General features: G+C 47.4%; 1 protein-coding gene across 12 annotated transcripts in view; it reads left to right on the top strand.

The window, feature by feature from the left end:
- GREB1L (GREB1 like retinoic acid receptor coactivator) overlaps window positions 1–25,021 on the top strand; it is a 250,871-nt gene extending 225,850 nt beyond the window's left edge. For 8 of the 12 annotated variants that reach the window (XM_086373001.1, XM_086372997.1, XM_086372998.1 and 5 more), the window contains 14 exons: window positions 1,502–1,617; window positions 2,681–2,925; window positions 5,662–6,233; window positions 6,611–6,713; window positions 9,214–9,369; window positions 9,863–10,002; window positions 12,225–12,386; window positions 12,506–12,713; window positions 16,780–16,945; window positions 18,102–18,329; window positions 19,240–19,381; window positions 20,390–20,590; window positions 20,886–21,024; window positions 22,227–25,021. In XM_086373001.1, coding sequence (XP_086229127.1) covers window positions 1,502–1,617; window positions 2,681–2,925; window positions 5,662–6,233; window positions 6,611–6,713; window positions 9,214–9,369; window positions 9,863–10,002; window positions 12,225–12,386; window positions 12,506–12,713; window positions 16,780–16,945; window positions 18,102–18,329; window positions 19,240–19,381; window positions 20,390–20,590; window positions 20,886–21,024; window positions 22,227–22,390 — 2,742 coding nt within the window. In that variant the 3' untranslated portion in view covers window positions 22,391–25,021. Of the gene's footprint in view, window positions 1–1,501; window positions 1,618–2,680; window positions 2,926–5,661; window positions 6,234–6,610; window positions 6,714–7,506; window positions 7,561–9,213; window positions 9,370–9,862; window positions 10,003–12,224; window positions 12,387–12,505; window positions 12,714–16,779; window positions 16,946–18,101; window positions 18,330–19,239; window positions 19,382–20,389; window positions 20,591–20,885; window positions 21,025–22,226 lie in introns of all 12 variants that reach the window. The other 4 variants (XM_086373003.1, XM_086373000.1, XR_015153864.1 and 1 more) reach the window with 3 other exon arrangements.
- The last annotated feature ends 1,442 nt before the right edge of the window (window positions 25,022–26,463 follow it).

Here is a 26,463-nt window from a genome sequence, read left to right as displayed (position 1 = left end):
AGACCCGTAGAAGAACGGCAGCCATCCATCATCAGAAGTAGCAGTGTGACAGGAAAACATTACATAGTGGGTTTGCCTTGCTCTGATTGCTCAAGAGTAAAAGTGGAATCTGTTTAATCATTTTTTGAAAATAATTCTCCTTATAAAACACGACATCTATTCTTCCATCATTATAACCCAACCTCATTCTTGCTAGAACCATGAAATATATTTGGGGAGACCCCAGAGTCAGGGATTCATAAGTCCAACAAGAAGGTTTATGAGTAAAATGATTCTTATTTGCAGAATTATTTGCTTTGACTTAGGTAATGTTCTAGTTCCCTTTGACATGAAAATATATGGAAAACTGAATTGGGGGTGGGGAGAAACTTTCTGCTAATGTCTTAATGTTTTTGACAGATTGGTTTTCTAAGACACAGAAAGTCTCAAACTTATAAATAGTCATGTAGATCCACTGAGTTCTCCTTGGCATAAAAATATATGACAAAAGATTGAGGTTTGGGGGCTCTTCCAGTTTTAAAAATTCTATGCATTTTACTTGAAGTAATTGTGGGTATATTTATTTCCAAGACTGGCTTTTATAGACATCAACAAACCAGTAACCAAACTCTGTTATATTATATCATATCATATCTTACCTGATATATTTCTTTTTATCCCATGTTGGTTTTAGCAAAGGAAATACCAGTCTATTTAAAAATAACATTATATGCATCTCCTAATACCTCACTTTTCAGTCCTTGTTCCCAAAAACATCATCAGAAATGTCAGTTCATTTCTTATAATTCCTGCTAGAAAGCTGATATAAATCACAATTAGATGCTACACACTTCATAAAAAGTAGTAGAAATCACCTTATCCACTTAAGAGATGGTTTATTTTCTTTCTGCTCTAGAATAGAAAAAAAAAATCTGTAAGATCTTTTCACTTTCAAGCATCCTTCAAGTTGAGATTTTCTTCCTCTTGATAAATTCCTGTATTTGAGATTGTTCCATTTATTAAAGATATACACATGTGTGTATATGTATATTTCAGTTAATGTATAGAGGTGATTGTATATAAGTTTTGCTGTGATTATTTTATCAGTCATTTATAACCGAAATGGTCTTTTTTCAATCAATCAATCCCAAGAGTCTTTCCATTATACAAAGAAAGTGTTGTACTTAAGAGCACTGAGTCAGGTAGTTTAAGTAGGGTTTCTGTAAGGTTTGTACCATTGGTGGGATGTTTCACATTGTATATTTCTTTGATGTGCATGGCTAATACATAATATATTCATTAAGATCTCCTGTTTACCTTATTGAGATAACGTGAAAGCCCACATTCTTCTAGAGTACTTGGTGTATTCTTTTCAGTAGCAATTAAAATATATGTATACACACAAACACACTTATTGGAAGTCATTTGGAAGCACAGATGTGTGTAAAATCTGACTGTAGAAACAAAAAAGGTGGAAATTCAATGAGGGGTTTTAATTTTATTGTTGGGTCCCCTTCTACAGACCTGGAGAGGAAATGAAGCAGAAGAGTGGGTCCCTCGGACATACCAGGATCTAGAAGGTCTGCCTTGTATTGTGATATTAACTGGCAAAGATCCTCTTGGAGAAACCTTTCCCAGGTACAATGCCAATCACTAATTCTCATTTCCCATTGGTTGCTTGGCTGAGCTGACGGTTAAAACTTAGCTGATGCTCACCCACTTCCTTCACTTGGCAAGTGAGAAGGCAGTTGTTTTACTCGGGGATGTAAGAAATTTAGCCTTCTTGGATTCTTTCAACTTTCCAGAGATTGCCTAGCAATTTGGGGAATGAGAGAGAAGCCCCGGAGGAGAAGTGTTTATGCATGAAAGCTGGGCAGCCAGAGGGGCAGGGAGGAGAAGCATTGCCCCCAATGAGGAGCTTTTTGGATGAAGTGTCTCTGTTAGGCTGCTGTTCCCTCAAGGATCTGGGGCCTGTGGGTTGGAAGGCAATAGCAAGAATAGTATTGTTGTTTAGTTGCTCAGTTGTGTCCAGCTCTTTGGGGCCCTGATGGACTGTAGCCTGCCAGGCTCCTCTGTCCATGGGATTTTCCAGGCAAGAATACAGGAGTGGGTTGCCATTTCCTTCTCCAGGGGATTTTTCCAACCCAGGGATTAAACCCGAGTCTCCTGCATTGGCAGGCGGATTCTTTGCCACTGAGCCACCTGGGAAGCCCAAGAATAGTCACAGCATTCACTGAGTGCTTGCGGTGAGTTAAGTGCAGTGAACGTAGCTCAGTCATGTCTGACTCTGCGACGCCATGGACTGTAGCCCCCAGGTTCCTCTGTGCGTGGGATTTTCCAGGCAAGAATACTGAAGTGGGTAGCCATTCCCTTCTCCAGGGAATCTTTCCAATCCAGGGATCAAACCCAGGTCTCCTGCCTTGCAGGCAGGTTCTTTACTGTCTGAGCCACCAGGGCAGCCCACTGGGTATTGCTCTAAACACACTGCTTGTGCCATGTCATTCATTCCTTGCAATAACTGTCAGCTGGGCACTGTTACTCTATTCCATGTGTGGAGAAAGTGAAGTGACTGTCCTGCGGCCCTAACAGCTAGGAGGTGGCAGCACTGAGGTTTACATCAAGGATCACCTCACCATTTTGACCGCTGTCAGCCACACGTAAACACTGTGCGCCTCACCAAAGACACCATTACTTTGTGCAGGTCTCTAAAGTACTGTGACCTCCGGTTAATTGATTCAAGCTACTTAACCCGCACGGCCTTGGAGCAGGAGATGGGGCTGGCCTGCTGCTACGTGTCCAAAGAGGTGATCCGGGGGCCCACTGCCGCCCTGGACCTCAGCGGCAAGGAGCAAGAGCGAGCTGCGGCCAGCGAGAATGACACCGAGGAGCTGCTGATCGACCTGGAGAGACCCCAGAGTAACAGCAGCGCTGTCACGGGAACTTCAGGTCAGTACTTTCTCTCTCCAGGGGTTGGGGCAGGAGAGAGGAAGGGGTAGAAGTAGGGAAGGCAGAGGCACCTGCTGCCTCCCATCCAGCTTTCAGAGCAGCGGTGGCTGACCTGGGCATCCCATCCAGACCTCAGTCCTGGGGAGACGTAGTTGACAAACATGAGTCATGAGCAGCCACAAGACATTTGCCTGGAAAGCACTTAATGAAGAGCTTGCTAATAGGCTAAATGCATGCGTGCACGCTGCATGCTAAGTCACTTCAGTCACGTCCAACTCTTTGTGACCCTATGGACTGTAGCCTGCCAGGTTCCTCTGTCCAAGGGATTCTCCAGGCAAGAATACTGGAGTGGGTGGCCATTTCCTGCTCCAGGAGATCTTCCTGACCAATAGGCTAAATACAATAAGTAAATTTCATGAATCCTCACTAACACCACGTCTCCTAGTCTCTGCACCCTAATCATCTTATTGATATTACACATCTGATATTTGCACAAAGGCCTTCTTTTCCTTCCAGACCCTGAAGTGGTTTGTGCTAATTGGCCTAGTACCTGGCACTGAGTGTGTGTTTGAACGAATGAATGAGTGACTTTTCCCCCAAGTACCTAAATGGCAAGTGTTTATATACAGAAGGCTACTCTGGGACCACTGGTTGATTGGGATGATCCAGCCTACAGCCTACCAACTGCCCTCTTATTATGTTACTGTGTGGCTGATGGCAGTGCCTGGCATGAATTTTCTTCTGCTAAATAGTATTAAGCAAATACAGCATTATTTCCAGGACTTCCCAGGTGGCACTAGTAGTAAAGAACCCACCTGCCAATGCAGGAGACATAAGAGACATCAGTTCAATCCCTGGGTAGGGAAGCTCCTCTAGAGGAGGGCATGTCAACCCACTCCAGTATTCTTGGCTAGAGAATCTCATGGACAGAGGAGGCTGGTGGGCTATGGTCCATAGGGTCGCAAAGAGTTGGACACGACTGAAGCAACTTACTCCCCACACACAGCATTATTTCCATTTTTTTTTCTGATTGTGAAAGTTATAATAGAGTTTAATATAGAAAACTTGGAGAATGTAATGAAGTATAGCGAAGAGATGAAAAATGAAAATCCCACAACAGAGGGAACCACCATTCACGTTCCTTCTGCCCCGTGTTTCCCTTCTTTTACCTCATGACACTGACTCACACACACGCACAAACACACACACACCCCTTCTGAATGGAAAAGGCAGGTATCTGTGCCTGGAAGAGCGTGAGGACTGTCTTACCGAGGTCTGCTTCAGTCATGGGTCAGGGCTGTACCCGCCACCCTCTAACAACAGCCTCCCCGGTTCTGCCTGGTAGACCAGTTCAGAATAAAGGAGGGAGTTTGGGAAGATGGTAAAGGGTAACAGAGGAAGGGGAAGAACACACCTAGAAGCTTTTCCACACCAGCCAGCATCGGTGAGGGAGAGGAGGAAGGTGGAGCAGGGTGGGGTGATTAGAGTCCACTTCCTTCCTGTGCTCCTTGATCAGCCCCCTCCCTTCCCTAGGCGTGGAGAGCTGCCCCACAGACTCTAGATTCTGGCCTTGCTCTCATGAACTCTGCTGTCTGGGGTTCCCCCTCCCCAATCTTGGAGGACCCAGGTGCTGCCCTCCTACACACACCACCCTACCCACCACCCTACCAACCTCCAGCTGACTTTCAGGGTCCTCAGGGGGTGCTCATTGCCCAAGGCATTCAGGCCAGAAGACTCAAGGGCCTTGAAGGCAGAAGAAAACCATCATGCAGAAGTCAGCTGAGCAGCGGTGATGGATGGGGTCAGGAGCCTCTGGTTACTGGCCCTTCACCTAGGAGCTCCCAAGGTTGGGATTTGCCTGGGAGGCACCAGTCTGAGCAGAAAGAGTCTTGTAATTCGATTCTTGTTTGTCTTCAAACCACTTGGTCGCTCAGTCGTGTCTGACTCTGTGACCCCATGGACTGTAGCCCTCCAGGCTCCTCTGTCCATGGGATTCTCCAGGCAAGAACACTGGAGTGGGTTGCCACGCCCTTATCTTCTCAACCCAGGGATGGAACCCAGGTCTCCTGCACTGCAGGTGGATTCTTTACCGTCTGAGCCACCAGGAAAGGGTGGGGGTGGGGGACATTTGCGGTGAGTTGGCTGTAGGTGAGCAGATCTCCGGCCTTGGGGTGTAGGGAGGGAGGAGGTTACGCCCCGCCTTCCCACGCTGGTCCGGTCCGGGCATCTGTGGAAGGGGCTGCACCCTGGGGAGCGTATCCACAGCCAGGAGGGTGGGGCCTGGGACCCCCAGAAGGCGGCGAGTGCCAATGGACAGGATTTGGGTGTGGAGCGTGTGTTGGTCAGGGTTCTGGAGTGATTCGGACGGATTATCCAAACAACCTAACCAGAGGAGAGTTTAATAACCCGCTATGTACAAAGACGCGGGCAGGATGGAAAAAAGCAGCAGGAGGCGGCGGGGTGGTCGGTCCCAGGGCGCCGGGCTACCTGCGGCCTGAAGACGCGGGGAGGGTCGGACGTGGGTCCAGGTTTGTCCTGGCCGCCCGGAGGAAACCGGGAATAAGTGGCCATTTCCGAGCCCACACAGCAGCCAGGGCCGGGGAAAGGGGACGAGAGGGGGGCGGCAGGGCGCCAGGAGCAGAGGGGCGGCCCGAAGCCCGAGCGCCGCCTGGACCCCAGGGGCTTCCCCCGGGGCAGGGGCGGCGGTGACAGCGCGACGTGTGGGTCCTCTTTCAGGCTCCATCATGGAGAATGGGGTCAGCTCGTCCAGCACCGCCGACAAGTCCCAGAAGCCGCCCCCGACACCCAGCTTCCGGAGCCCGGTCCCCAGCGCGGGGCTGGACGAGGGGCTCTCGGCCGGCCCGGCGGGACCCGGGGAGCCCCTAAAGCAGGAGTGCGACTCGCTGGGGCCCCCGCTGGCCAGCAGCACCACCGCCAAGCCGTCGCCGTCGTCATCGGGGCCCGGGGCGCTGCCGTGGCCCGGGCCGCCGGGCCGGGCCGGCCGGCCCCCCCAGGCCGCGCTGCCCCCGGTGGTCATCCTGTCCAAGGCGGCCTACAGCCTTCTGGGCGCGCGGCGGGGCGGCAAGCTGCCGGCGGCCGCGGCCCTGCTGCCGCACCCCGACGTGGCCTGGGCCAGCCCGCTGCGCCCGCCGCCGCCCGCGCACGCCGGCCCCGAGGAGCAGTCGCTCTACTACCGGCGCTGGACGGCCGCGCGGCCGCACCACGCCGACCACGGCAACCCGCCCGACCCCGCCTCTGGCGCGCGGGCCTGCCACCCGCGCCGGCTCTTGCTGAGCGGGCCCCCCCAGGTAGAGGCAGGGGTTCGGGATGGGGGACTGGGGTGGGGGAGTGGAGGTAGGGCGCCGGGGCAGGGGTCTGGGATTGGGGGATCGGGGGTAGGGCGCGGGGGCAAGGGGCTCTGGGGTTGCGGGGTCGGGGGGTCGGGGTAGGGCCCGGGGGCAGGGGTTCTGGAGTTGCGGAGGTCGGGGGTAGGGCGCGGGGGCAGGGGTTCTGGGCTTGGGGTCGGAGGTAGGGCGTGGGGGCACGGGGTCTGGGGTTGGGGGTGTCTCGGGTCGGGGGACGTCGAGGCCCCACTCAGATGGAAGGAGTCCTTGGAGAGCTCAGGTGTGACGTCCCTTTTGTCTTTTCCTCCCCCTCCCCGCCTACAATTCGACACCCGCCCCAGGTGGGGAAGACGGGCTCCTACCTGCAGTTCCTGAGGCTCCTCTTCCGCATGCTCATCCGGCTCTTGGAAGTGGACGTGTACGACGAGGCCGAGATCAACACCGGTGAGCGCCGGGCGTGGTGGTGCGGGCTATTACCACCACATCCCGGGGCTGTCCGCGGCCTCCAGGGGGTTAGTGCAGGGTTATTGAGAAGTTAGAGGCCAGGAGCCAGCAGAGTTGTAAGATGCCCTGGCCGTTTAGGTTGGGGTGTGACTTCCCCTCCTTTGAACCCCGATCCCCACTGTGTCCCCCGAATCACTGGGCACAGAGGCATCTTATAAAGCCCGTCAGGTGGGTTCACTGCTCAGATGGTGACACTGCTCAGGTTTAAAATTAGTAGACTGCAGTGTTCTATGGCTTAAGGGTCCAGGGCACATTTTATACTCCATCAGGGTAACCTTATGTTTTGCCTACTGGCTGCGAGTGAAGGTGTGTGGATTACTACCCAAAGGAAAACTTCCTTGAGCAGGACAGAACCCTGGCACCATCAACAGCCCCTTGGGACTGGCAGAAGGATAGAGGGCCTGGTGCTTGACAGGCCATCCCCAGCCTGCACCTCCTGCCACCCTGCTGTTGCTTGTGAGGGAGGCGGTTCCCCTCAGCCGGTCCAGCAGGGCGGGAGCGTGGGCATGAGCAGGGGTCAGCTAGCATTAGCCCTGCGGCCAGGGGAGGGTGGCTTCGCATCTCAGAGGGACTGCGGTGCTGGAGGAAATGGGGTGGGGGGGTGGGCAGGAGTAGTCATGGGTAGACGTTCTTCCCAAGCCCCTGAAAGATGAAGGTAGAGAAGAAAAAGGCCTTGTGTTGTCCATCACATTCGCCCTTGGAGACCTCCAACTCGCTTGCTTTTCCTAAACAGTTGGACCTGTCCTGTGACCAGCCCAAGGGATAGAGCAGTTCAGAGCCAGACTAGGTAAAATCAGTCATGTTTAATCATCTTCCTGTGGCTTTTGGTTCAACTTCCGTCCTCCATAGTTTACGTGCAGGATTCCGGACAAACGCACACAGTCCTGTCTTCCGGTCCACATCTCCTTGTCTGCGTGCCCGGCTGAGCTCTAGCAGACCCCAGGCCACCAGAGGGGACTGAAAGATCCCGGGGGCTGCCCAAAGCAGGCGGGGCTACAGTGCAGAGCCGAGCTGACCGGGAGTGAGGGGCCGTCATCCCATTGACCCCCACCTCGTAGGCTCCTCGGAAGAACGACGCCTTTAATTTTCATCTCAGATTCCCACTACAGAGCCTACAGCTGTGAGAGTCAAACCTGGCCTTTGTGATGAGCAGCACTGTTTGGCTTTATTCCTTCACCCTAATTTTAGTGCCGGTGAATGCAATGGTACACTGGAGAGGCATGGGGATGTGTTTTTATTAAATGAGAATAAGCTCTAACTTTTAAATACAATGCACATTTTTAAATGAAACCTAAACTTTAAAAAGGTCCAGGATGTAAAAATAAACAGTGTTGTGCTTAAAAGGTAATACCTGAGCTTCTAGCTTGTAGGCTTTTGGCAGAGGGGTGTTTTTTTCTTTGTTTCTCCTTTTGAGGGCTTTCCCAGTGGCTCAGATGATGAAGAATCTGCCATAATGAGGTTTAAAAAATTTGGACATAATGAGACATGGGTTCAATCCCTGGGTTGGGAAGATCCCCTGGCAAAGGGAATAGCAACTCATTCTAGTATTCTTGCCTGGAGAATTCCATGGACAGAGGAGCTTGGCAGGCTACAGTCCATGGGGTTGCAAAGAGTTGAACACAACTGAGCGACTGACACACACACACACACACACACACACGCACTCACACGCATGCTCCCTTTACACTGTCTTAAGCTGATCTTATAGTTTTTATTATTAATAACCAATATCACCTATTGGAAACATACCATGTGCCTGCCACATGGTGTTAGCACTTTCAGTATGCCATCTGGACTTCTTAAAACAATCAGGGAACCCTAAGAAATGAAGGTGCCTGCAGGTGTGAAGTCACAAGATCGGCGGGAGCAGTGGCCTGGACTCAAACCCAAGGCCCCAGGCTCTCAACCTGGTTTGCATGTCGGAAGCACTGAAGGAGCTTTAAATATGACGAGTGCCTAAATAAGGAAGGTGGTTCTAGGCTGTGTGGCCTGAGCACAGGGGTTTTACAAGCTCCAGTGGATTCTAATAAGCAACAGACACTGTGAATCTTGCTTAATGAGCCCCTGAAATCCTTTCAGCTGTTGGCATCTTAAAACCCCATGACTAAAACTCTTGTGATAGGATTCAGATCATCCAAAGTTAAATAAGATTTTAGGGACACTTGGGGGTCAGGCGTGGGAGACTGGTGGATCTCTTAGACTTGGGAGTTTCTGGGCTGGGTGTGTAGAGGCTAATGGGGACCAGTGAGGGCCAGCATCCCTCCCAGCAGGTCTGAAGGACACTCTGCACCCCTCTCCCCTGGACTCGGGAGCTCATTTCTCAGAAAGGCCTTTGTCCACCTACCTGGGCTGTATGTTTCCCTGACACTTGGGTGAGAGGGAGGGAGGGTGGCCAGTTGGTCTGATCGGGCTGCCCTGTGCACTTTCCTTCTTGGCCTAGATCACAGCGAAAGCAGTGAGGTGAGCCAGTCAGAGGGCGAACCCTGGCCTGACATCGAGAGCTTCAGTAAAATGCCCTTTGACGTCAGTGTGCACGACCCCAAGTACAGTTCGATGAGCCTGGTATATACTGAGAAGCTGGCAGGGGTCAAACAAGGTCAGTGTACGTGGAGCCTGAAGGTCGAGGGTTCACCTAAATAAGGGCGGGAAACCTGGGGCCGTTTACTCCTTGAGAGCAGCTTAAGTCATACTCCTTTGCATGTCTTGTTTTATTCACGTGAATGTCACCTTTTGGGCTTCCTGGGTGGCTCAGTGGTAAAGAATCCACCTGCCAATGTAGAAGACGTGGGTTCGATCCCAGGGTCAGCAAGATCCCCCTGGAGGAGGGCATGGCAACCCACTCTAGTATTCCTGCCTGGAGAATCCCATGGACAGAGGAGCCTGGTGGGCTACAGTCCATGGATTTGCCAAAGTTGGACGTGACTTAGCGACTGAACAACAGCAAGGTCACCTTGTAATTTTCAGAGCTGCCTCTCAGGGCATAAACTGCAGAATCCTAGGAAAAGCCCTTCTGGGGGTGGGGGACTTTTTGCCCAGGCATAGGGGCTTCACACACAGCATGGGAAGGTGTTTTGTCTCTTTTTACACAGAAGCGATAAAGGAACCCAAAGCTGAGGAGCCCCGGAAACGAGAAACCATGTCCATGATGCTGACCAAGTACGCGGCCTACAACACCTTCCACCACTGTGAGCAGTGCCAGCAGTACATGGACTTCACCTCTGCCCCCCAGGTGCGGCCCCTGCGCTCCTGCCTGTTACCCAGCCTGGGTTCTGTGTGCGAGAGAGGGAAAGCCCCAGTTTCAAGCCCTAGATGGCTTGTTTGGTTTTTAAAAAATATTTATTTAGTTGTGTCGGGTCTTAGTTGCCACATGCAGGATCTTTTCATTGCTGCGAACAGACTCTGAAGTCGCGGTGCATGGACTCCAGAGAGCGCAGGCTTTGGTAGTTGCAACCCGTGGGCTTTATAGCTGCCCCGAGGCATGTGGGATCTTAGTTCCCCAATCAGGAATCAAACCCACATCCCCTGCATGGCAAGATGGATTCTTAACCACTGGGTCACCAGGGAACTTCCAAGGATAGCTTATTGATGAGATGGAGCCACTCATTTGTGAGCAGAATGCATGAAGCAGTTGATAAAATGACTTTGGGTTTATTGGGATTATAGACAGGGGAGAAAGAAACTGATTTGTGTCTTAAGTCACTTCATCAAATGGTTACATGTGTTGTTTTAGAAAGTAACTGGTATGTCTGTGATTCTGAAAAAGCTGGATATTACAGCATGTTTGACAAAAGGGTCTCTTCCCCTCCTTCGGGTTGTTGATGAAGATGGTGTTACTATCTGCAAGTCCGTAGGGTGTGCCCTGTGAGCTGTGATCTGCACAGACCCAGTCTCCCTCTTACTCCAGCGTGGGGTGGTTTTGACCACAGGCACACAGAGGAGTCAGCGTGTGCTCTTTTACCTGGAGAGCACTGAGAGGTAGAATGCAGAAAGTGAGCAAGTACCCCACGCCGCTGCGCTCCTCATGGCCAGAGCATCTTTAAGCACAGAGGATGGGAAAGCAGCCAGTGATGGTTGTATCCAGCGCCTATGTGGGGGCTAAGCTCCACGCTGCTTCCCCACTTTATCTTCTTGACCTTTAGCGCTTGGCCCTGAGCGTCTGGAACAACTCTTCCTTTCTATAGCATGTGCTGGGTGGGCGCCTGGCTTCCTCCCCAGACTTGCTTCTGCACTGGAGGATCTGGTCTTCTCCATTTTTCCCAGGGAACCCAGAAGGATGTGCTGGTCTTTCTGCTCTTCTGCTAGAAGTTACCTTTCATACCCCAAATGGTTTCCTGTGTCATTGAAAACTTTCAGTGGACTGTTTGAAATCAGCTCGCAATGCTTTCTGGAATATAGATGATACAAGCCCCTGATACAAATCATTAGAAAATTCATTTTTTAGACAATATATTAAAAACCTTCTATTTAGTTTCTGTGTGATTACAGTACTGCCTAATACTTGTAAAGCAGAATGAAAGAGATCTTAAGGGGAGTGTTACAATATTATTTTTCTATGAAATGTAATATTTAGGTTGAACCTCTTGGGGAGGCTACCTGGATTGTTCTCGTGCCTGCTGACTAGTGATGCTCTCTTTTCATTAGGCCAAATATTGTCTGCATTGTAAAGACCTTTATATAATTATTCACTGAGGTGGGTTATGAGAGAGTATGTCAACTTTCCAGCAACTTAAAAAAGATGTTAGATTTGTATGTGGCTTGGATGAGTCAAATGTCTCTTCTGGAAGCCAGAGTTCTAGGGTAAGTGACCATTCAGACATCTTCAGCTTCCAGTGTAGCCAGGAAAGATGGACCCACAGGGGTGTTTTAATGATGTCAGTCTTAATAGTTTATTTAGGAAAAATATCATTTGACCTGACCCACTCAGAAGAGGCTCCCTCGGTCAGGAAGATCACCTGGAGGAGGGCATGGCGACCCACTCCAGTATTCTTGCCTGGAGAATCCCATGGGCTGAGGAGCCTGGTGGGCTACAGTCCAAAGGGTCACAGAGCTGGAGACGACTGAAGCAACTTAGCGCACACGCATGCACAGAGAAGCGTTTTCCCCCGTAACTGGGCACCTTTGGGAGTGTTTGCATAGCAAGACCTCCCAGAGGCATACTGGACCTCTGCAGGCCTGAGCACTAGTGGTTCTAAGAAGGTGAGAAATCGTAGTTTTCAGCAGCAGTCACTGTGCCACCCTCAGAGAGGCTGTTTGGGGTGAGAAGCTTGGATCTCGTGTCAGCCACTAAAGATGAAGTGTTTGCCTTCTCTGACACTGCACGCACAGCCAGGTCTGGCGGGAGGTAGAAGTCCAGGATAGCTGGCCTCTATCAATAATCATCTTGAGAGGAGCAGCCTGGAAGCTTGCCAACTGTGAGCTTACACGCCCTCCCTTTGCTCTTTGCAAACGCAGATGTCCGACTCTACTCTCCACGCCTTCACGTTCTCATCCTCCATGCTGGGAGAAGAGGTGCAGCTCTACTTCATCATTCCCAAATCCAAAGAGAGTCACTTTGTCTTCAGCAAGCAGGGCAAGCACCTGGAGAGCATGCGGCTGCCACTGGTCTCAGACAAGGTGGGTGATAGCGTCTGGATGCACGGACAGACGGCCTCAGGTACTAGAGCCAGTTTTATAAGCGTCTAGTATCTAAGGGTTCTAATTTCTCTTTTTGGCTTCTGGTCTTTTTCTTTCAGCAGAATTTGAACGTGGTCAAGAGCCCTATTTTCACCCCCTCCAGCGGTCGCCACGAGCACGGACTCCTAAACCTCTTTCACGCTATGGAGGGCATCAGCCACTTGCACCTGCTGGTGGTCAAAGAGTATGAGATGCCGCTGTACCGCAAATACTGGCCCAACCACATCATGCTGGTGCTTCCTGGCATGTTCAACAACGCAGGCGTGGGTAAGGGGGCGCGCGGGATGCCGGGCAAGGGCTGGGAAGAGAGATACCAAGCCAAGCTCCATTCCTCAGGCTTCCAGAGGGTCCCATGACCCTGGAAAGTGTCTTGTTCTGTGTACCAAACGACTTTTGACTCTCTAAAAAAAAATTATTTTTGGCTGGGCTTGCTCTTCATTGCTGCAGACTTTTCTCTAGTTGTGGTGAGCCGTGGCTACTCTCTCGTTGCGGAGCATGGGCTCTAGGGCATGTAGACTTGAGTGGTTGCGGCACGTGGGCTCAGTAGTTGAGTCCCAGCCTCTAGAGCACAGGCTCAGTCGTTGCGGCACACAGGCTTAGTTGCTCCTCAGCATGTGGGATCTTCCCCCGTCAGGAATCAAACCCGTGTCTCTTGTGTCGGCAGGTAGACTCTTCACCACTGAGCCACTAAGGAAGCCCTTGACTCCTCTTTAAATGAGTTTTCATTTCTCTTTATCTTCAGTCTTGCAGAATTTTTTAACTTCTGAGGACTAGCATCCAAAGAAGTCACTGATACACTGAGCACCCTGGGAGGGCTTGGGACTCCGGCCAGCACAGGCTGCAGGTGTTGCTCGCTACCAGCTGGCAGCAGGGACCTCACAGAGAGGACAGTCAGAGGAGGAGGGGGGTTAGCAGTTCGGACCCAGGTCTGGTGGGATCGTTGGGGGTCATCGCTGATCTTAAAGGCACACAGCAAGTTCTCAGGGGTTCTGTACAGCTGGGGACTGAAGCACCATCACTGCTGATGGCAGTCATCTTAAAAGTGCCTGGAAGTCTTTCCTGCTTTTCCCCTCGGGATTTAAGGTCAGTGGGCTGATTTTCAAGGGGACACCTGGCTGTTGAGTGTACTGACAGAGCGTGAGGAGGAACTAGAGACAGAGGTCCAGAGCTGCTTCGTTTACCCCTGAAGGCAGGAGACCTCCAACCGGATCCAGTGTCCTAGAGCTCTGCTCTCTGCCCACTCCCTGCATTTCACTCACTCCCCATCGGCTTCAGTGGGAATTTCGAGGCAGAGCTTCAGGAGGGCTGAGGATCAAGAGCTTTAGAGCCCACTGCTGGAGTGAAGGCAGAAAAGACCTGAGTAGTGCCCTGGATCCACGTGGGCCTTCTCTCCAGATCTCTCTCCCCTTTCCTTCTTAAGACTCTTCCTTTCTTGTTCTCTATTTCATTCCTTTTCATTTCCTTAAGTTTTAGCCTTAATATTGATTAAAATATTTTCCAAACAGGTTTATATTTTTAATGTAATTTTATTTCCCATCACTTAACATCAAATGAGGTAAGAATTTCACATATTTCTGGTCCTTTATCCTTCCCCAAAACACATATCCCCAAACTTAACTAAAATCTTTCTCTATGTTTACATGACCCTCACACCTTTCCATGCCTAACTGACCTTTAGGAGAAAATATTTCCTCATCCCAGATTTGAGTGAATTTGTTTAGTGCCAGTTTTGCCATTTTTGTAATCATCTGGGGAGAGAAACCAACATATATGCAAATGAAGCAGCATTTATTTTTAATTGATACACAGCACAAAACTTAGCCGTTGTTCCGTGTACGGCTCAGCATTCATCAGTACGTTCACACTGTTGTGCAGCCAGTCTCCAGAACTCCTGTCCATCTGGCAAAACCGACTCAGTAACGTCAAAGGGGAACTCCCCATTTTTATTACCACTCACTCACTAATGGACCCTTGGTCTGCTCCTCACCTTCCGACATTGTGAATGATGCTGCTGTGGACACGAACACAAATCTCAAAACCCTGCTTTCCGTTCTTATACCCCAAAGTAGAATTGCTTAATCACATAGTAATTCCACTTTTAATTTTTTTTTTTAGGAATTGACATACTGTTTTTCATAATGGCTTGTGCATTCTTACCAACAATGTAAAATGGTTCCGGTTTTAACACATCTTCACTAACACTTGTGTTTTTTGGGAATTTTTGCTGTTGTTAGTAGCCAACCTAATGGGTGTGTGATGGTATCTTGTGATTTACATTTTCCTAATCATTAGTGATGTTGATCGTATTTTTATTTGCTTACTGGCCATTTGTGTATCTTCTTTGGAGAATCTATTTTTAGTAAGGTTTTTGTTGTTGACTTGTAGGAGTTCTTTGTATATTCTAGATTTTCACCCCTTATCAGATAAGGTTTGTAAATATTTTCTCCTATTCCAAATGAGAATGTGTTCTTTGCAGTTTTAAATTTTTATGTGGTCCAATTTATTTTTTCTCGTTGCCTATGCTTTTGGTGTCACAGCCAACAAATCAACAAACTGTTGCCAAAACCAGTATCATTAAGCTTTTCCCCATGTTTTCTTCTAAGAGTTTTATAAAAGCTCTTTGGTCCATTTTGATTTCTTTATACAGCATTAAGATGAGGGTCCAGCTTCATTGTTTTACATTTGAATGGTCTTAGCACCTCTGTCAAAAATCATTCGACCATATATGCAAGGGTGTTTCTGGACTCTGTATTCTTATTCCATCGGCTATGTCTATCTGCTACACTGGTTTGATTACTCTAGTTTTGTAGTCAGTCAAGTGTGAGACCTCCAGCTTTGCCGTTCTTTTTCAAAGATTGTTTTGGTGATTCAGAGCCCTTTGAAGTTCCATGTGAATTTAAAAATGAATTTTTCTGTTCTAACAAAAGAAAAACTGATACTTTGATAGGGATTGTATTAAATTTGTGGATTGCTTTGTGGGATGTTTAAACAGTATTGCACCTTCCAGTCCATGAACATGTCTTTCCACTTATTTGGAAACACTTTCAGCAGTGTTTTGTACTTTTTAGTGTACTGGTCTTTAGCCTCCTTGGTTAAACATGTATTCCAAGTATTCTTTTTGATGAAAATGAAGCACTTCTTAATTTCCCTTTTAGATTGTTCATTGTTATTATATAGAAACACAGCTAATTTGTGTCTGCAGCTCTGCTGAATTTATTCTAACATGTGCATGTGTATAATATTTAAGGTTTTCCTCACATAAATTCATGTCTACAGATAATTTTACTTCTTGCCAACTCGGGTGACGTGTGTGTGTGTGTGTGTGTGTGTGTAGTTTCTCTGGCTAGGATTTTCAGTACTATGTTAAATAGAAGTGGTAAAGTTGGGCATCCTTGTCTTATTCTTGATCTTAAAGGAAAAGCTTTCAGTTTTTCACCATTGAGTATGTTAGCTGTGGGCTTTTTCATATATGACCCATATAATGCAAAGTATTACACACATGCTCTTAAAAAGTATCAGTAGATTTTCCTAAACCCTAGCATTACCTTCTATCTACTCAAACTATTTTCCTGGTTCCTCCGTGGACTTAATTGGGGTTTTTTGAGCTTCTTTATTCTATGTTTTGTTTCATTTTAGGGTCTGTGTTAGTCGCTCAATCATGTCTGACTCTTTGTGACCCCCATGGACTGTAGCCCACCAGGCTACTCTGTCCATGGGATTCTCCAAGAATACTGGAGTGGGGGAAAAAAAAATACTTGAGTGGGTTGCCATTCCCTTCTCCAGGGGATCTTCCTGAACCCAGGTCTCCTGCATTGCAGGGAGATACTTTACCATCTGAGCCACTAGGGAAGCCTCGTTTTAGGGTGGCTCATTCATAAAACCTGGCTAATTCCTGATGGTCATCATCTTAATTGCTAACACTGAGTACTCACTCACCGTGTGCAGCACTGTCCTGAGCACCATACGACAGTCCTATGAAGTAGACATCATCATCACCTTCTTACAGGTGGGGAAGCCTAAGCACAGGAATCCTAGCAGCACTCCTCAAAGTGCAGCTCACCAATCACCTGTGAAAAGGTCTCTGGCCCCTCATCAGACACCACTAGTGTGAGCCTCTGGTGGTGGGCTCCAGGAATCTGCATTTTAAACAATTTCCTGGATGATTCTTGCCTGCACTGATGTGTGGGAATCGCAGCCCTGGATGTCTGGTCAACCCCCATGTGCACAGTCACCAGGCGAACACGCACGCATACGGAGAGAATGGGATGCGTCTGTGGGGCCTCCACTAAGCCCAAGAGGGGAACGTCCAAGCCGTCTTTGTGTTGCCTTCCAGGTGCTGCCAGGTTCCTCATTAAGGAGTTGTCTTACCACAACCTGGAGCTGGAGAGAAACCGCCTGGAAGAGCTGGGAGTTAAACGCCAGTGTGTCTGGCCTTTCATTGTCGTGATGGATGACTCATGTGTCCTGTGGAACATTCACAGTGTTCAGGAGCAGACCAGGTAGGGACGGTTCTGTGCAGTTCTAGGAATGTGACATGTGCCACCGAGCAGGTCCTCTCCTCGGCCATCATGGCACAGTACAGTAAACAAGGGCACAGCTTCCCAGAGCAGAGCCACCATCCAAGACCACTTACTCTCACCAGCATGTTCTGTGGTGACTTAGGGATTTTTTAATCTAGACACTTGGTATGCCATTAAATTTCTGGACTGTTTGTGTTATCGCAGCTTTGGTCTGCTCTAAGTCTGTTGAAAAACACTGTGGTTTATGTAGAAAGACCACTGGCTTCTGAATCGGAATGGTTTTTAGCCCCAGCTCTGCTTCCTGTCTGGATGAAAAGGGAAAGTTATTCCATCTCTGTCTCAATTCCATCCCCTATAAAATTATGGCTGGGCCAAAATGCATGGTTCTCCTCCTGGCGCAGTGGTGAGGGGATCTATGAGGACCATGAAATGCTAAACCTGGAGACATCCTATGCAGTAAATGAGCCCAGATGTTCACAGCCCCAGTGAAACACTGTGCCACATGGTCTCAAGGCCCTTCCAGCTCAGACATGTGATCCTATGCCCTCATTTCCCTGGTGGATTTGAAGCCAGGGACATTGAGAAATATTCCTTTATCATACCATAATTACCAGGACCGGGAAGAGTACCTGTGTGCTTCTAACCTCTGGCTGCCTCGCTTTGGTAACTCCCTGTTCATTACTCTCCTTGAAAATGGGCCGGATTTCCTTCTCTGCCTTTAAGGGGTCAGCCTCAGTGGCTCAGTGGTAAAGAGCCTGCCTGGCAGTGCAGGAGGGGCAGGTTTGACCCCTGGGTCATGAAGATCCCGTGGAGGAGGAAATGGCAACCCACTCCAGTATTCTCGCCTGGAAAATTACAGGACAGAGGAGCCTGGCATGCTCCAGAGCATGGGGTAGCAAAGAGTTGGACACACACAAGGACGCTCACCCCTGGAAGGCAGCTTCTCTAGATCAGCAGTGACAGCATGAAAAGCAGGCTTGACATCCTTGTCCACTCCAGACTAAGAGAAAGTCAACCAGCTAGTTGTGTCCTTTACAGATATTAATACCGTGCAGTAGTGTCAGCTCTTCCCAAGTGACCATGTCTTCAGTGATACTGAGTGATCTCTTATGTAAACGAACTCTGCATTTCATAGCCAGCCCATGGAAACAGGAGTTTCCAGTAAGAATGTGTCCTTGAAGAGTGTCTTGCAGCACATGGAGGCGACACCGAAAATCGTGCACTATGCGATCCTGGGCATCCAGAAGTGGAGCAGCAGGCTGACTTCTCGGAGCCTCAAGGTCCCGTTCTCTAGGTGCCACGTGCACGACTTCATCCTCCTCAACATAGACCTGACTCAGAACGTGCAGTACGACTTCAACAGGTAAGCTGGGCTCCTGGATGCGCATCATCCTGCCGGTTACTGACTGTTTCTGCCCAGCTCCAGCCTCTGTAATGTGTTTATTCCTGTCTCTGAGAAACTAAGACTGTTTATACGGACAGAGAATGGGGCATCACAAGCCCCAAGTGCCCCTTCATCACTGTTCAAACTGACCCAGACTCAGTCACGAGTGCTGCAATGTGAAATGCTTAGGAAACATATTTCGGCCATCTTATTATTCTACAAGAACTCAAACAGGGACCAAATTGTTTCATCAGTGGAAATCAGTGTGTGGACCCATAAACCTATTCACGATTAACCTTTCACTCAAAACTCGGATGGTAGTCACTTCCTGAGATGTTAGCAAGACCCTGAGATCTGGATCCTGTAGGGAAAAGCCAGCTAGCCCTGGCCTTGCCTCGCGAATGAACTACATACATGTCCCAGAAAATCCGAAATGGCCAAGGAAGAATGTCAGAGACCGTCAAGTCCCTCTTAAGTCAACCCCTGAGCTGCAGCTCTTAGAATATTCTGTAGCGATTTCACTTCTGTTTTAAATTTGGCAGATGCTTCATCCTGTTTGCAGCCAGGATGTTAACACTGGGAGCAGCTCTGCACTCCTGTCCCACGAGAGTACAGAGTATGTGGTCCTGTTTCAGCTCAGGGGTGCCTAAGTAAGGCGCTGTGCCATGTCTGGGACCAGTCACCTCACTGCCTCCTTCCTTAATGACTGTGGTGTCCCCATCAGGGCATTACAACACAAGCCAGTGTGCACAGAGCCAGCTCCATGTGGGGGAAAGGCCGGCTTTGTTTGAGGTGGCCACCTCACATCTGCCACAGATGTTGTCCCTAAGTGGCACAGCTGAGAGGTGACAGGCAGTCAACGGAACCTACCGTTGTGGTTCTAATTTAGGTATTTCTGTGAAGATGTTGACTTTAACCTGAGAACGAACAGTAGTGGACTACTCATCTGCCGCTTTAACAACTTCAGTCTCATGAAGAAACATGTGCAAGTTGGCGGGCAGAGGGACTTTATCATTAAACCAAAGATCATGGTAAGTTGGCAAGCTTGAGTCTCCTGCTGAAAATAAGATGATCTCTCAATATCTGTTTTCTGGTACCGGCATTAAGTATGTGCCACTTGACTGGAAAGTGAGGTAACAAAAGGGAGGCCACTCTTAATGTCAAATCTGGAGCCTTGTTTCCCTCACTGAGGACTCATCTAGAGCCAAACCGAAGTTTTGAAATTTCAACAGAATTACCTTTAGATTTAAGGCTTAACTCCACCAAAGCTTTAGTTTCAAATGTGTTCTATAAACTAGCAAAGTTAACATTTTTTACATTCGTTATGTAACAGGTGAGAGAAATGTAAATCAAATTGCTTGCTTGCATGGTCCTCTGCCAGTTTTATTTTTAAAGTAAGGCAGATCAGAACCTGTTAAGGGTTAATTCTATGGGCCTACCCTTTTCCGTTTATAAGATATGCTGGTGGCTAATCATTTATAGGGCTTCCCAGGAGGCACAGCAGTAAAGAATCTGTCTGCAATGCAGGAGATTTGATCCCTGGGTTGGGAAGATCCCTTGGAGCAGGAAATGGCAACCCACTCCAGTATTCTTGCCTGGGAAACCCCATGGACAGAGAAGCCTGGCAGGCTACAGTCCATGGAGTTGGAAGAGATGGACTCGACTGGGCATGCACAATCATCTACAGCATGTGGACTATCCAGTGGAGCTTAAAGACCTCCGTGCTTTTTTTTCTGGTGCTGACAGGATGGGGTTTAACCCATCCACATCCAGTAGTGCTGTAAAAAGGTTTCTGTTGGTCCTTACAATGTACATGCTAAATGCGCAAACTTTCAAAGCAGCCTCCTCTAACATTTGCTCGGGCCCTTGCTGTGTATAAATTATGTTAAATCCCACAGCAAGCATTTCAGAACCCAAGGACGACAAGACGGTGCTGCTGCCTTTCCTGCGGGCTGTCAGGATGCAGGCGTGCTCTCCTGGCGGGGGTCACACAACGCCTGCGCAAACATTTCCCATCCCTCCCTTGGCTCTGATTCCAGGTGTCAGAGAGCATGGCGCCTATCCTGCCCCTGCAGTACGTCTGTGCTCCCGACAGTGAGCACACCCTTCTGGCAGCCCCTGCACAGTTCCTCCTGGAGAAGTTCCTGCAGCACGCCTCCTACAAACTCTTCCCCAAAGCTATCCGAAACTTTCGGAGCCCCGTGCTGGCCATCGACTGCTACCTTAACATTGGACCAGAGGTAAAGGGGGAGGGGCCGGGGCTCTCGGGTAGAGGGGCTTGTTCTGCATCTGGCAGTTTCTCTCATAACTACCTTTATTATGAGAAATAAGAGAAGCTTTAGGTAGGTTAAAACTTAGCACACAAAGGGAGTACAAAGCTCAGATAAGCAGCCCCCTTAAGTTCCAATAAAACGTGTCTCCGTTACCTGACCCTGAGATGGACAGCTAGAAAGGAAGGCAAGGATCATCAGCTGACTACGCGGAGGTTTTACTGGCTTTTGAAATGCTGGCGTGCTCTGTGCTTGATGGTTGCAGGTGGCCGTGTGCTACGTCAGCTCCAGACCCCACTCCAGCAACGCCAACTGTGAAGGGGTGTGCTTCGGGGGACTCCTCCTGTACCTCTGTGACTCTTTTGTAGGTGCTGATCTTCTCAAGAAATTTAAGTTTCTCAAAGGTAAATCAAATTCAGTATCTTGCTTGTGAGTGCTGCTAGTTTCCACTGGACAAAATGCAGACGTGAAAATTATGAAAGAGCACTTTAACAATCATTTTGCCAATAAGCTGAATACCTTTGAAACTGGGGCACTGACTTTTTTCAAACAAGGGAGTTAGGCTAAATGTGGATAAATATAGCCAGGTTTAAGATGTTGTCGCCGCTATTAATTTTACATAGGAATGATGCAATGCAAATGCTTCTCATATAAATCTAATTTCAATAAAAATTAGTGAGTTTTGATTCTGGAATAGAAGCCAAAGTTGCTTCAACAGGTATGTAGCATACAGAGGTTTGCTTAAAAACAAACTGCAGATTAAGCATCACAAATAACCTTGATAAGGTGACTCCTGAGGTTGGTGAAAAAAGGTTCAGTATGCTGTGTACAGCGTGCCATTTTTATGAGAACAGGAGAAACTGTATTTACTTATATGTGTGTGTATAAAACACATCTGGAGCTGTGTGTGTGTGGAGGGAGGGAACAGGAGGAAGCATCTTGGGGGCATTTGGCAATATCTGGAGACATATCATGTTGTCACAGGGTGGGGTGCTGCAGGCACAGAGTGGGAAGAAGCCAAGGACACTGCTAAACATACCACAAGAACAAAATAGCACAATAGTCACGTGGCCCCCAGTGCCAAGGTTGAGAACCCCTGATCTAGCGGGACTCACAGAACCTTACAACGTGGGTTTTAATGCTGGTTACCACAGCAGAAGGGCTTCCCTAGTGGCTCAGTGGTCAAGAATCTGCCTGCAATGCAGGAGACCTGGGCTCAATCCCTAGATCAGGAAGATCCCCTGGAGAAGTGAATGGCAGTCCACACCAATATTCTTGCCTGGAGAATTCCATGGACAGAGGAGCCTGGTGGGCCAAAGTCCATGGGGTTGCAGAGTTGGACGTGACTGAGCAACTCACACACACACACACAAAGAAGGGGTGGGGTGTGGTTGGGAGGGCTTTCACTTTACATTCTTTCAAGCTTTGCCATTTTTAACAGTTTCTTTATTCAAAGTAAATAATCAAATGAACAGTCCTGACAGGTTACTTGTATATGTTGGTTCTCAAAAGTGTTCCCTTAAGGGATATAATCAGAGGGAGGAAAGAAAGGCTTTTTAAATCCTTTCAACCCCTGAGCCTTACACATCCCTGCTTTCTCCTGAAGGTGCTACCCTGTGTGTCATCTGCCAAGACAGAAGCTCCCTGCGCCAAACGATTGTCCGCTTGGAGCTGGAGGACGAGTGGCAGTTCCGCCTCCGGGACGAGTTCCAGACCGCCAACAGCAGCGACGACAAGCCGCTCTACTTTCTCACCGGACGTCATGTATGATCTTTTGAAGAGACCAAAACTAGCAAAGGGATGCCTAGATGTGGTGGGGCAGAAATAATGATTGGGAATTTAATTTTTTCCTTTAAAGTACAATCACTGTGGAGCAAAGTGCAACATGTATTTGTCTGTTCTCCAAAGAAACCCCCACCCCCAAATCTGACCCAGATCTCTGGGGGGCATCACTTCCTTTCACTTCCAGTTTCAGGACCTTAAATTCAGGTCAACTCCACCCTAGGTAGTTATGCAATTAACTCAAGATGTGGTCTGCCCACGGGAGCCTGAGGAGGAAATACTGTGGAGAAACCGCATGGATGCTGCGTTGTTTTTTCTACTATGCTCTGTCAGGGGGAAAACTGACTCTTGGCGTTAGCGAGCCTGAATGTGTTACGTGAGACTCACGCCATTGGTGTGGAATTAATTGAAGATTAACATTTGAGGCCTGAGCCCTCAGTTTCTCTTCAGATCTGTACTTTGGTACAGTATTACTCAGGGGTCTGAAATGATAGAATGTAGAAGATATTTGTATTTAAAAAAAAAAGTAGCCTTGTCTTTCTCTGTGCAGTGTTAGTTTATGATTTATAATCTTGTATGTATTGAAACTTTTGGCAAAATTTCCACAGGAGTTGAAAGTTTACTATTTAAACTGAACAAACACGTTAGTAAATGCAGAGCAGGCCTTGTGTGTATTTATGCAGCTTCTCCTGGCTTAAGTTCTTTCGCTTTATCCATTCTTTAAAAATGTTTCCAGTCTCTTAAGCACATCGTGAGAATATGAACAGTGATTAATCTTGTACAAGGAAAACCTGATTCAAAAGTTGAGCCAATTAAGAAGGTTTCAGCAGTCACCCCACACCCACTCCATTGGGTTGGAATTAAGCATTTGGCACCAGCAAAGCTAAATGTCAGGCAGGCTAAGCTTCTGTGTGGAGTGGAACTAGTTTGTTTCCTTTCAAAGACTAAAGCAGTTTCCTTTCAAAGATACACTGAATTAGCTGCCTTATACTGACAATACCACAGAAACTGCTGAAATGGGAAACAGAGCCATAGAGAGAGAGAGGCTGTTTTACTTAATTCTACCAGCGAGTGAGTGAGTGAGTGTGTGTGTGTGTAGTAAAAAAGAATTCCATTTAAGTCTCTGACTCAAAAATCAGCAGGGGAAATTTGTTCAGTATCAACAGCAGGAGGCATAAGTTTTATACAGACTTTTACCACATATTTTAATCAAAAACAGATTTCTAGAAAATGTTCTAGAACATACTAAGTTTATTGGAAGTTGATTCTTCCAAATTACTTCAATTCTCATTTATGGCTTGACATTTTTCTTATTAGCCCATATATCACTTTATCTCCACTTTACACAGCCATTTTTACTTGAATAGATGTCTTGTTTATGGCCAGAAACCACTGCAAGGGGCCTGCTAAGCCTGCGTTCACTCAGAACAGACAGTGTTACCTGACCAGCTTTACTAGTTTGTGATACGGAGTTTACAGAGAGTGAAAAGACAGAATGTACTAATCTGAAAATGATTTCAGATCTCTTGGTTTTAATAGCTATTTTTGTTTTATATATATCTTAAAATGAACAATTCCTTTTAAAAATTCCATTTTTAATTGATCTTTAAGGAGGACCTGCCTTATATATGCTTTAAAAATACTTGTTAATTTTACTTCAGCAGAACTTTTGGCAAAGAGGTACGTTCTGAAGCAGGCTGCTTTAGATATGGATGTATTTCATTGGTTTTGTTGAAAGGGCCTACTGCAGATGATATCAAGAAACCCACTGCTTGTGCAATATTCCAATATTTACTATATAGGGCAAATAAAATACTTGAAATAATCCTTAAACAGCTGTTCCTGGGGCAGATGGCCTCTCAGGGTTTCTTCTGGCTTTATGGCTTCAGTCTAAGGAAAAAAACTTTTCAAAAAAACTACTTATTTGAGCTGTGGAGACTCCATATTTATTAGGACTACACTCGGAAAAAATCAGATGATTATGATCTCTTAAATTCTGTAACTCTGTGGAAGAGAAATGCCAGAATAAAGCCAAAAGACCATCACCCTGATGATGGAGAATTTAAACTGACCTGCCTATTCTTTTCAGTGTCTGTCTTACCAAGGCTTGGATCTTTTAAAATCACCTTATCAGTATAATTCTTTAGAGAATGTTAGGTCATTCTCCTTTAAGGATAAAATTGCACAAGCACAGACCACCATGATTTGGTTAATACAACCCCTGGTGTGTTCCACTTCAAGCCTCGCCAGCCCTTAGAATATCATGGTGGGAATGTGTTCACTTGGCCTGCAGAATAACTGACCTATAGACCTGTTAAACCCTGCCATATGTGAGGGTTCACACAGGTTAATACTGAATGTAAACTTACAATGAGAACTGCTGTATTCAGTTTTTTGGGTTGTAATTTATGCAATTGCTTCTTGTGATTTTTAGAAAAGGAGGCACCTGTGTTCCTTTATTACTGTAAAGTTTCTTAACCAAAATTTGGTGAATTTCACTAGTCAGTCTACCTCACATTTTGTTTATGATTCTAAATTGTCTTGTGTTGACAGTACATTCTTGTCCTTTCATTTAATTTGGTGAATGTATTAAATTCTCTCCCATCCCCTAAGAAGAAAGTGTGTTTTCTTTACATTTTCTGGTATGTTCAAAATTGGAATGAGCTGGTTCTGCCAATGTCCGAGAAAGGCCACAAGTCCACATGTCATAAGTTGGATAACTCTAAGATTCTACTATTCTGGCTTAACAGTGCAAGAAAGTGCTGAGTAAGTATTTGTGGACTGAAAATCTATAGCTTATCCAAAGACAATACACACATATAAAGTACCTACACACCATGCCCACTTGCAGAGTGCCACATAATTATGAATAACAGACCTAGAAATGATTAAAGAAATGTTAGAAATATCCATGGTACATCCCCGATCTTTTGTTTTATAGATGGCAACTGTATTCATTTCCATGTCCCAAGAAGCAGACTTTGGGATGGTAGAATTGTGTAGTATAACCTAAGGTTACTCTCCATTTTATTTCTAAATTCTAATTTCACCAGCTTTAGAGAATTAACTTCTTATTCCAGGGGGGGCTTTCAGTTCTATTATATTGACAGTGCTAAAATAACCTTTGATATAGAACTGTAAAAACATTCTTTAGGGTCAGAGGTCCCTGGCTGTTGCCTCAGGAGGGCCAGTAACTATCTTAAGTCTGCTGACAGATCCAGGAGCAAGTAGGACACTGCCCGTGTCCCACTACACACCCCACTGAGCTGCCCTGGAAAGACTACCAGCTGTGAAACTGCCTGCTGTAGCTTTGTATTCAACTGCAGAGAGCTGAACAATATCCAGAGAATACACATTCCTCAGGCTTGTCTCCAGTCATGGCCAAGAAGCTCATAAGCGCTCTCTGGGTCTAAGAGAATATTGATAAAACAATGAAACCCTGGCTTCCCTGAAAAAACAAAAAATCATCACTAAAGATGCAGGAAGGACCTCTGGGACCAAGGAAACACTGTAAATTCCTGTGTCTTAGCTGCCAAGTATTAAGCTGAGGAAAGAATCTATAGTTGACCCTTCAACAATACAGGTTTGAACTTCACAGGTGTACTTACAGACAATTTAAAAAAAAAAAAAAGAAAGAAAACAATGTACTACAGTAGTACACAATCCCTGGTGGGTTGACTCTACAAAGTGCTAATATAAAGAGCCGACTGTAAAGTTATACCTGATTCGCGACTACGTGTGGGGTTAGCACCCCAACCACCCCGTTGTTCAGGTGTCAACTGTACTTCAGTGATTATGATAGCAAATGGAATAGGAATAGTTAGAAAAAGCAACAATTAAGTTTTCTTACCAATTCTTTGCTGTTCTAAGACAGAATCTTCCCTTGATCTGCTAGAAAGCCCAAGAATCATGAGAACAGGTAGAAGGCATATGTGTCTGCAGTCGCTACCCCAGAAATCGATTTAGCCACCTTCACAGCCAGTGAACTAACTATAGCCAGGAAGGAATGTGGCTGTGTTCCTACCAAGATGTCCTAGCTGGGCAGCCATGCAAACTAAGTG

Source organism: Bos grunniens, chromosome 24, assembly GCF_055505025.1.
Source record: "Bos grunniens cultivar Pamir isolate PY7600 chromosome 24, Bosgru_T2T1.0, whole genome shotgun sequence".
Classification (NCBI taxonomy): Eukaryota; Metazoa; Chordata; class Mammalia; order Artiodactyla; family Bovidae; genus Bos; species Bos grunniens.
This window is presented reverse-complemented; position numbering and strand designations above follow the sequence as displayed.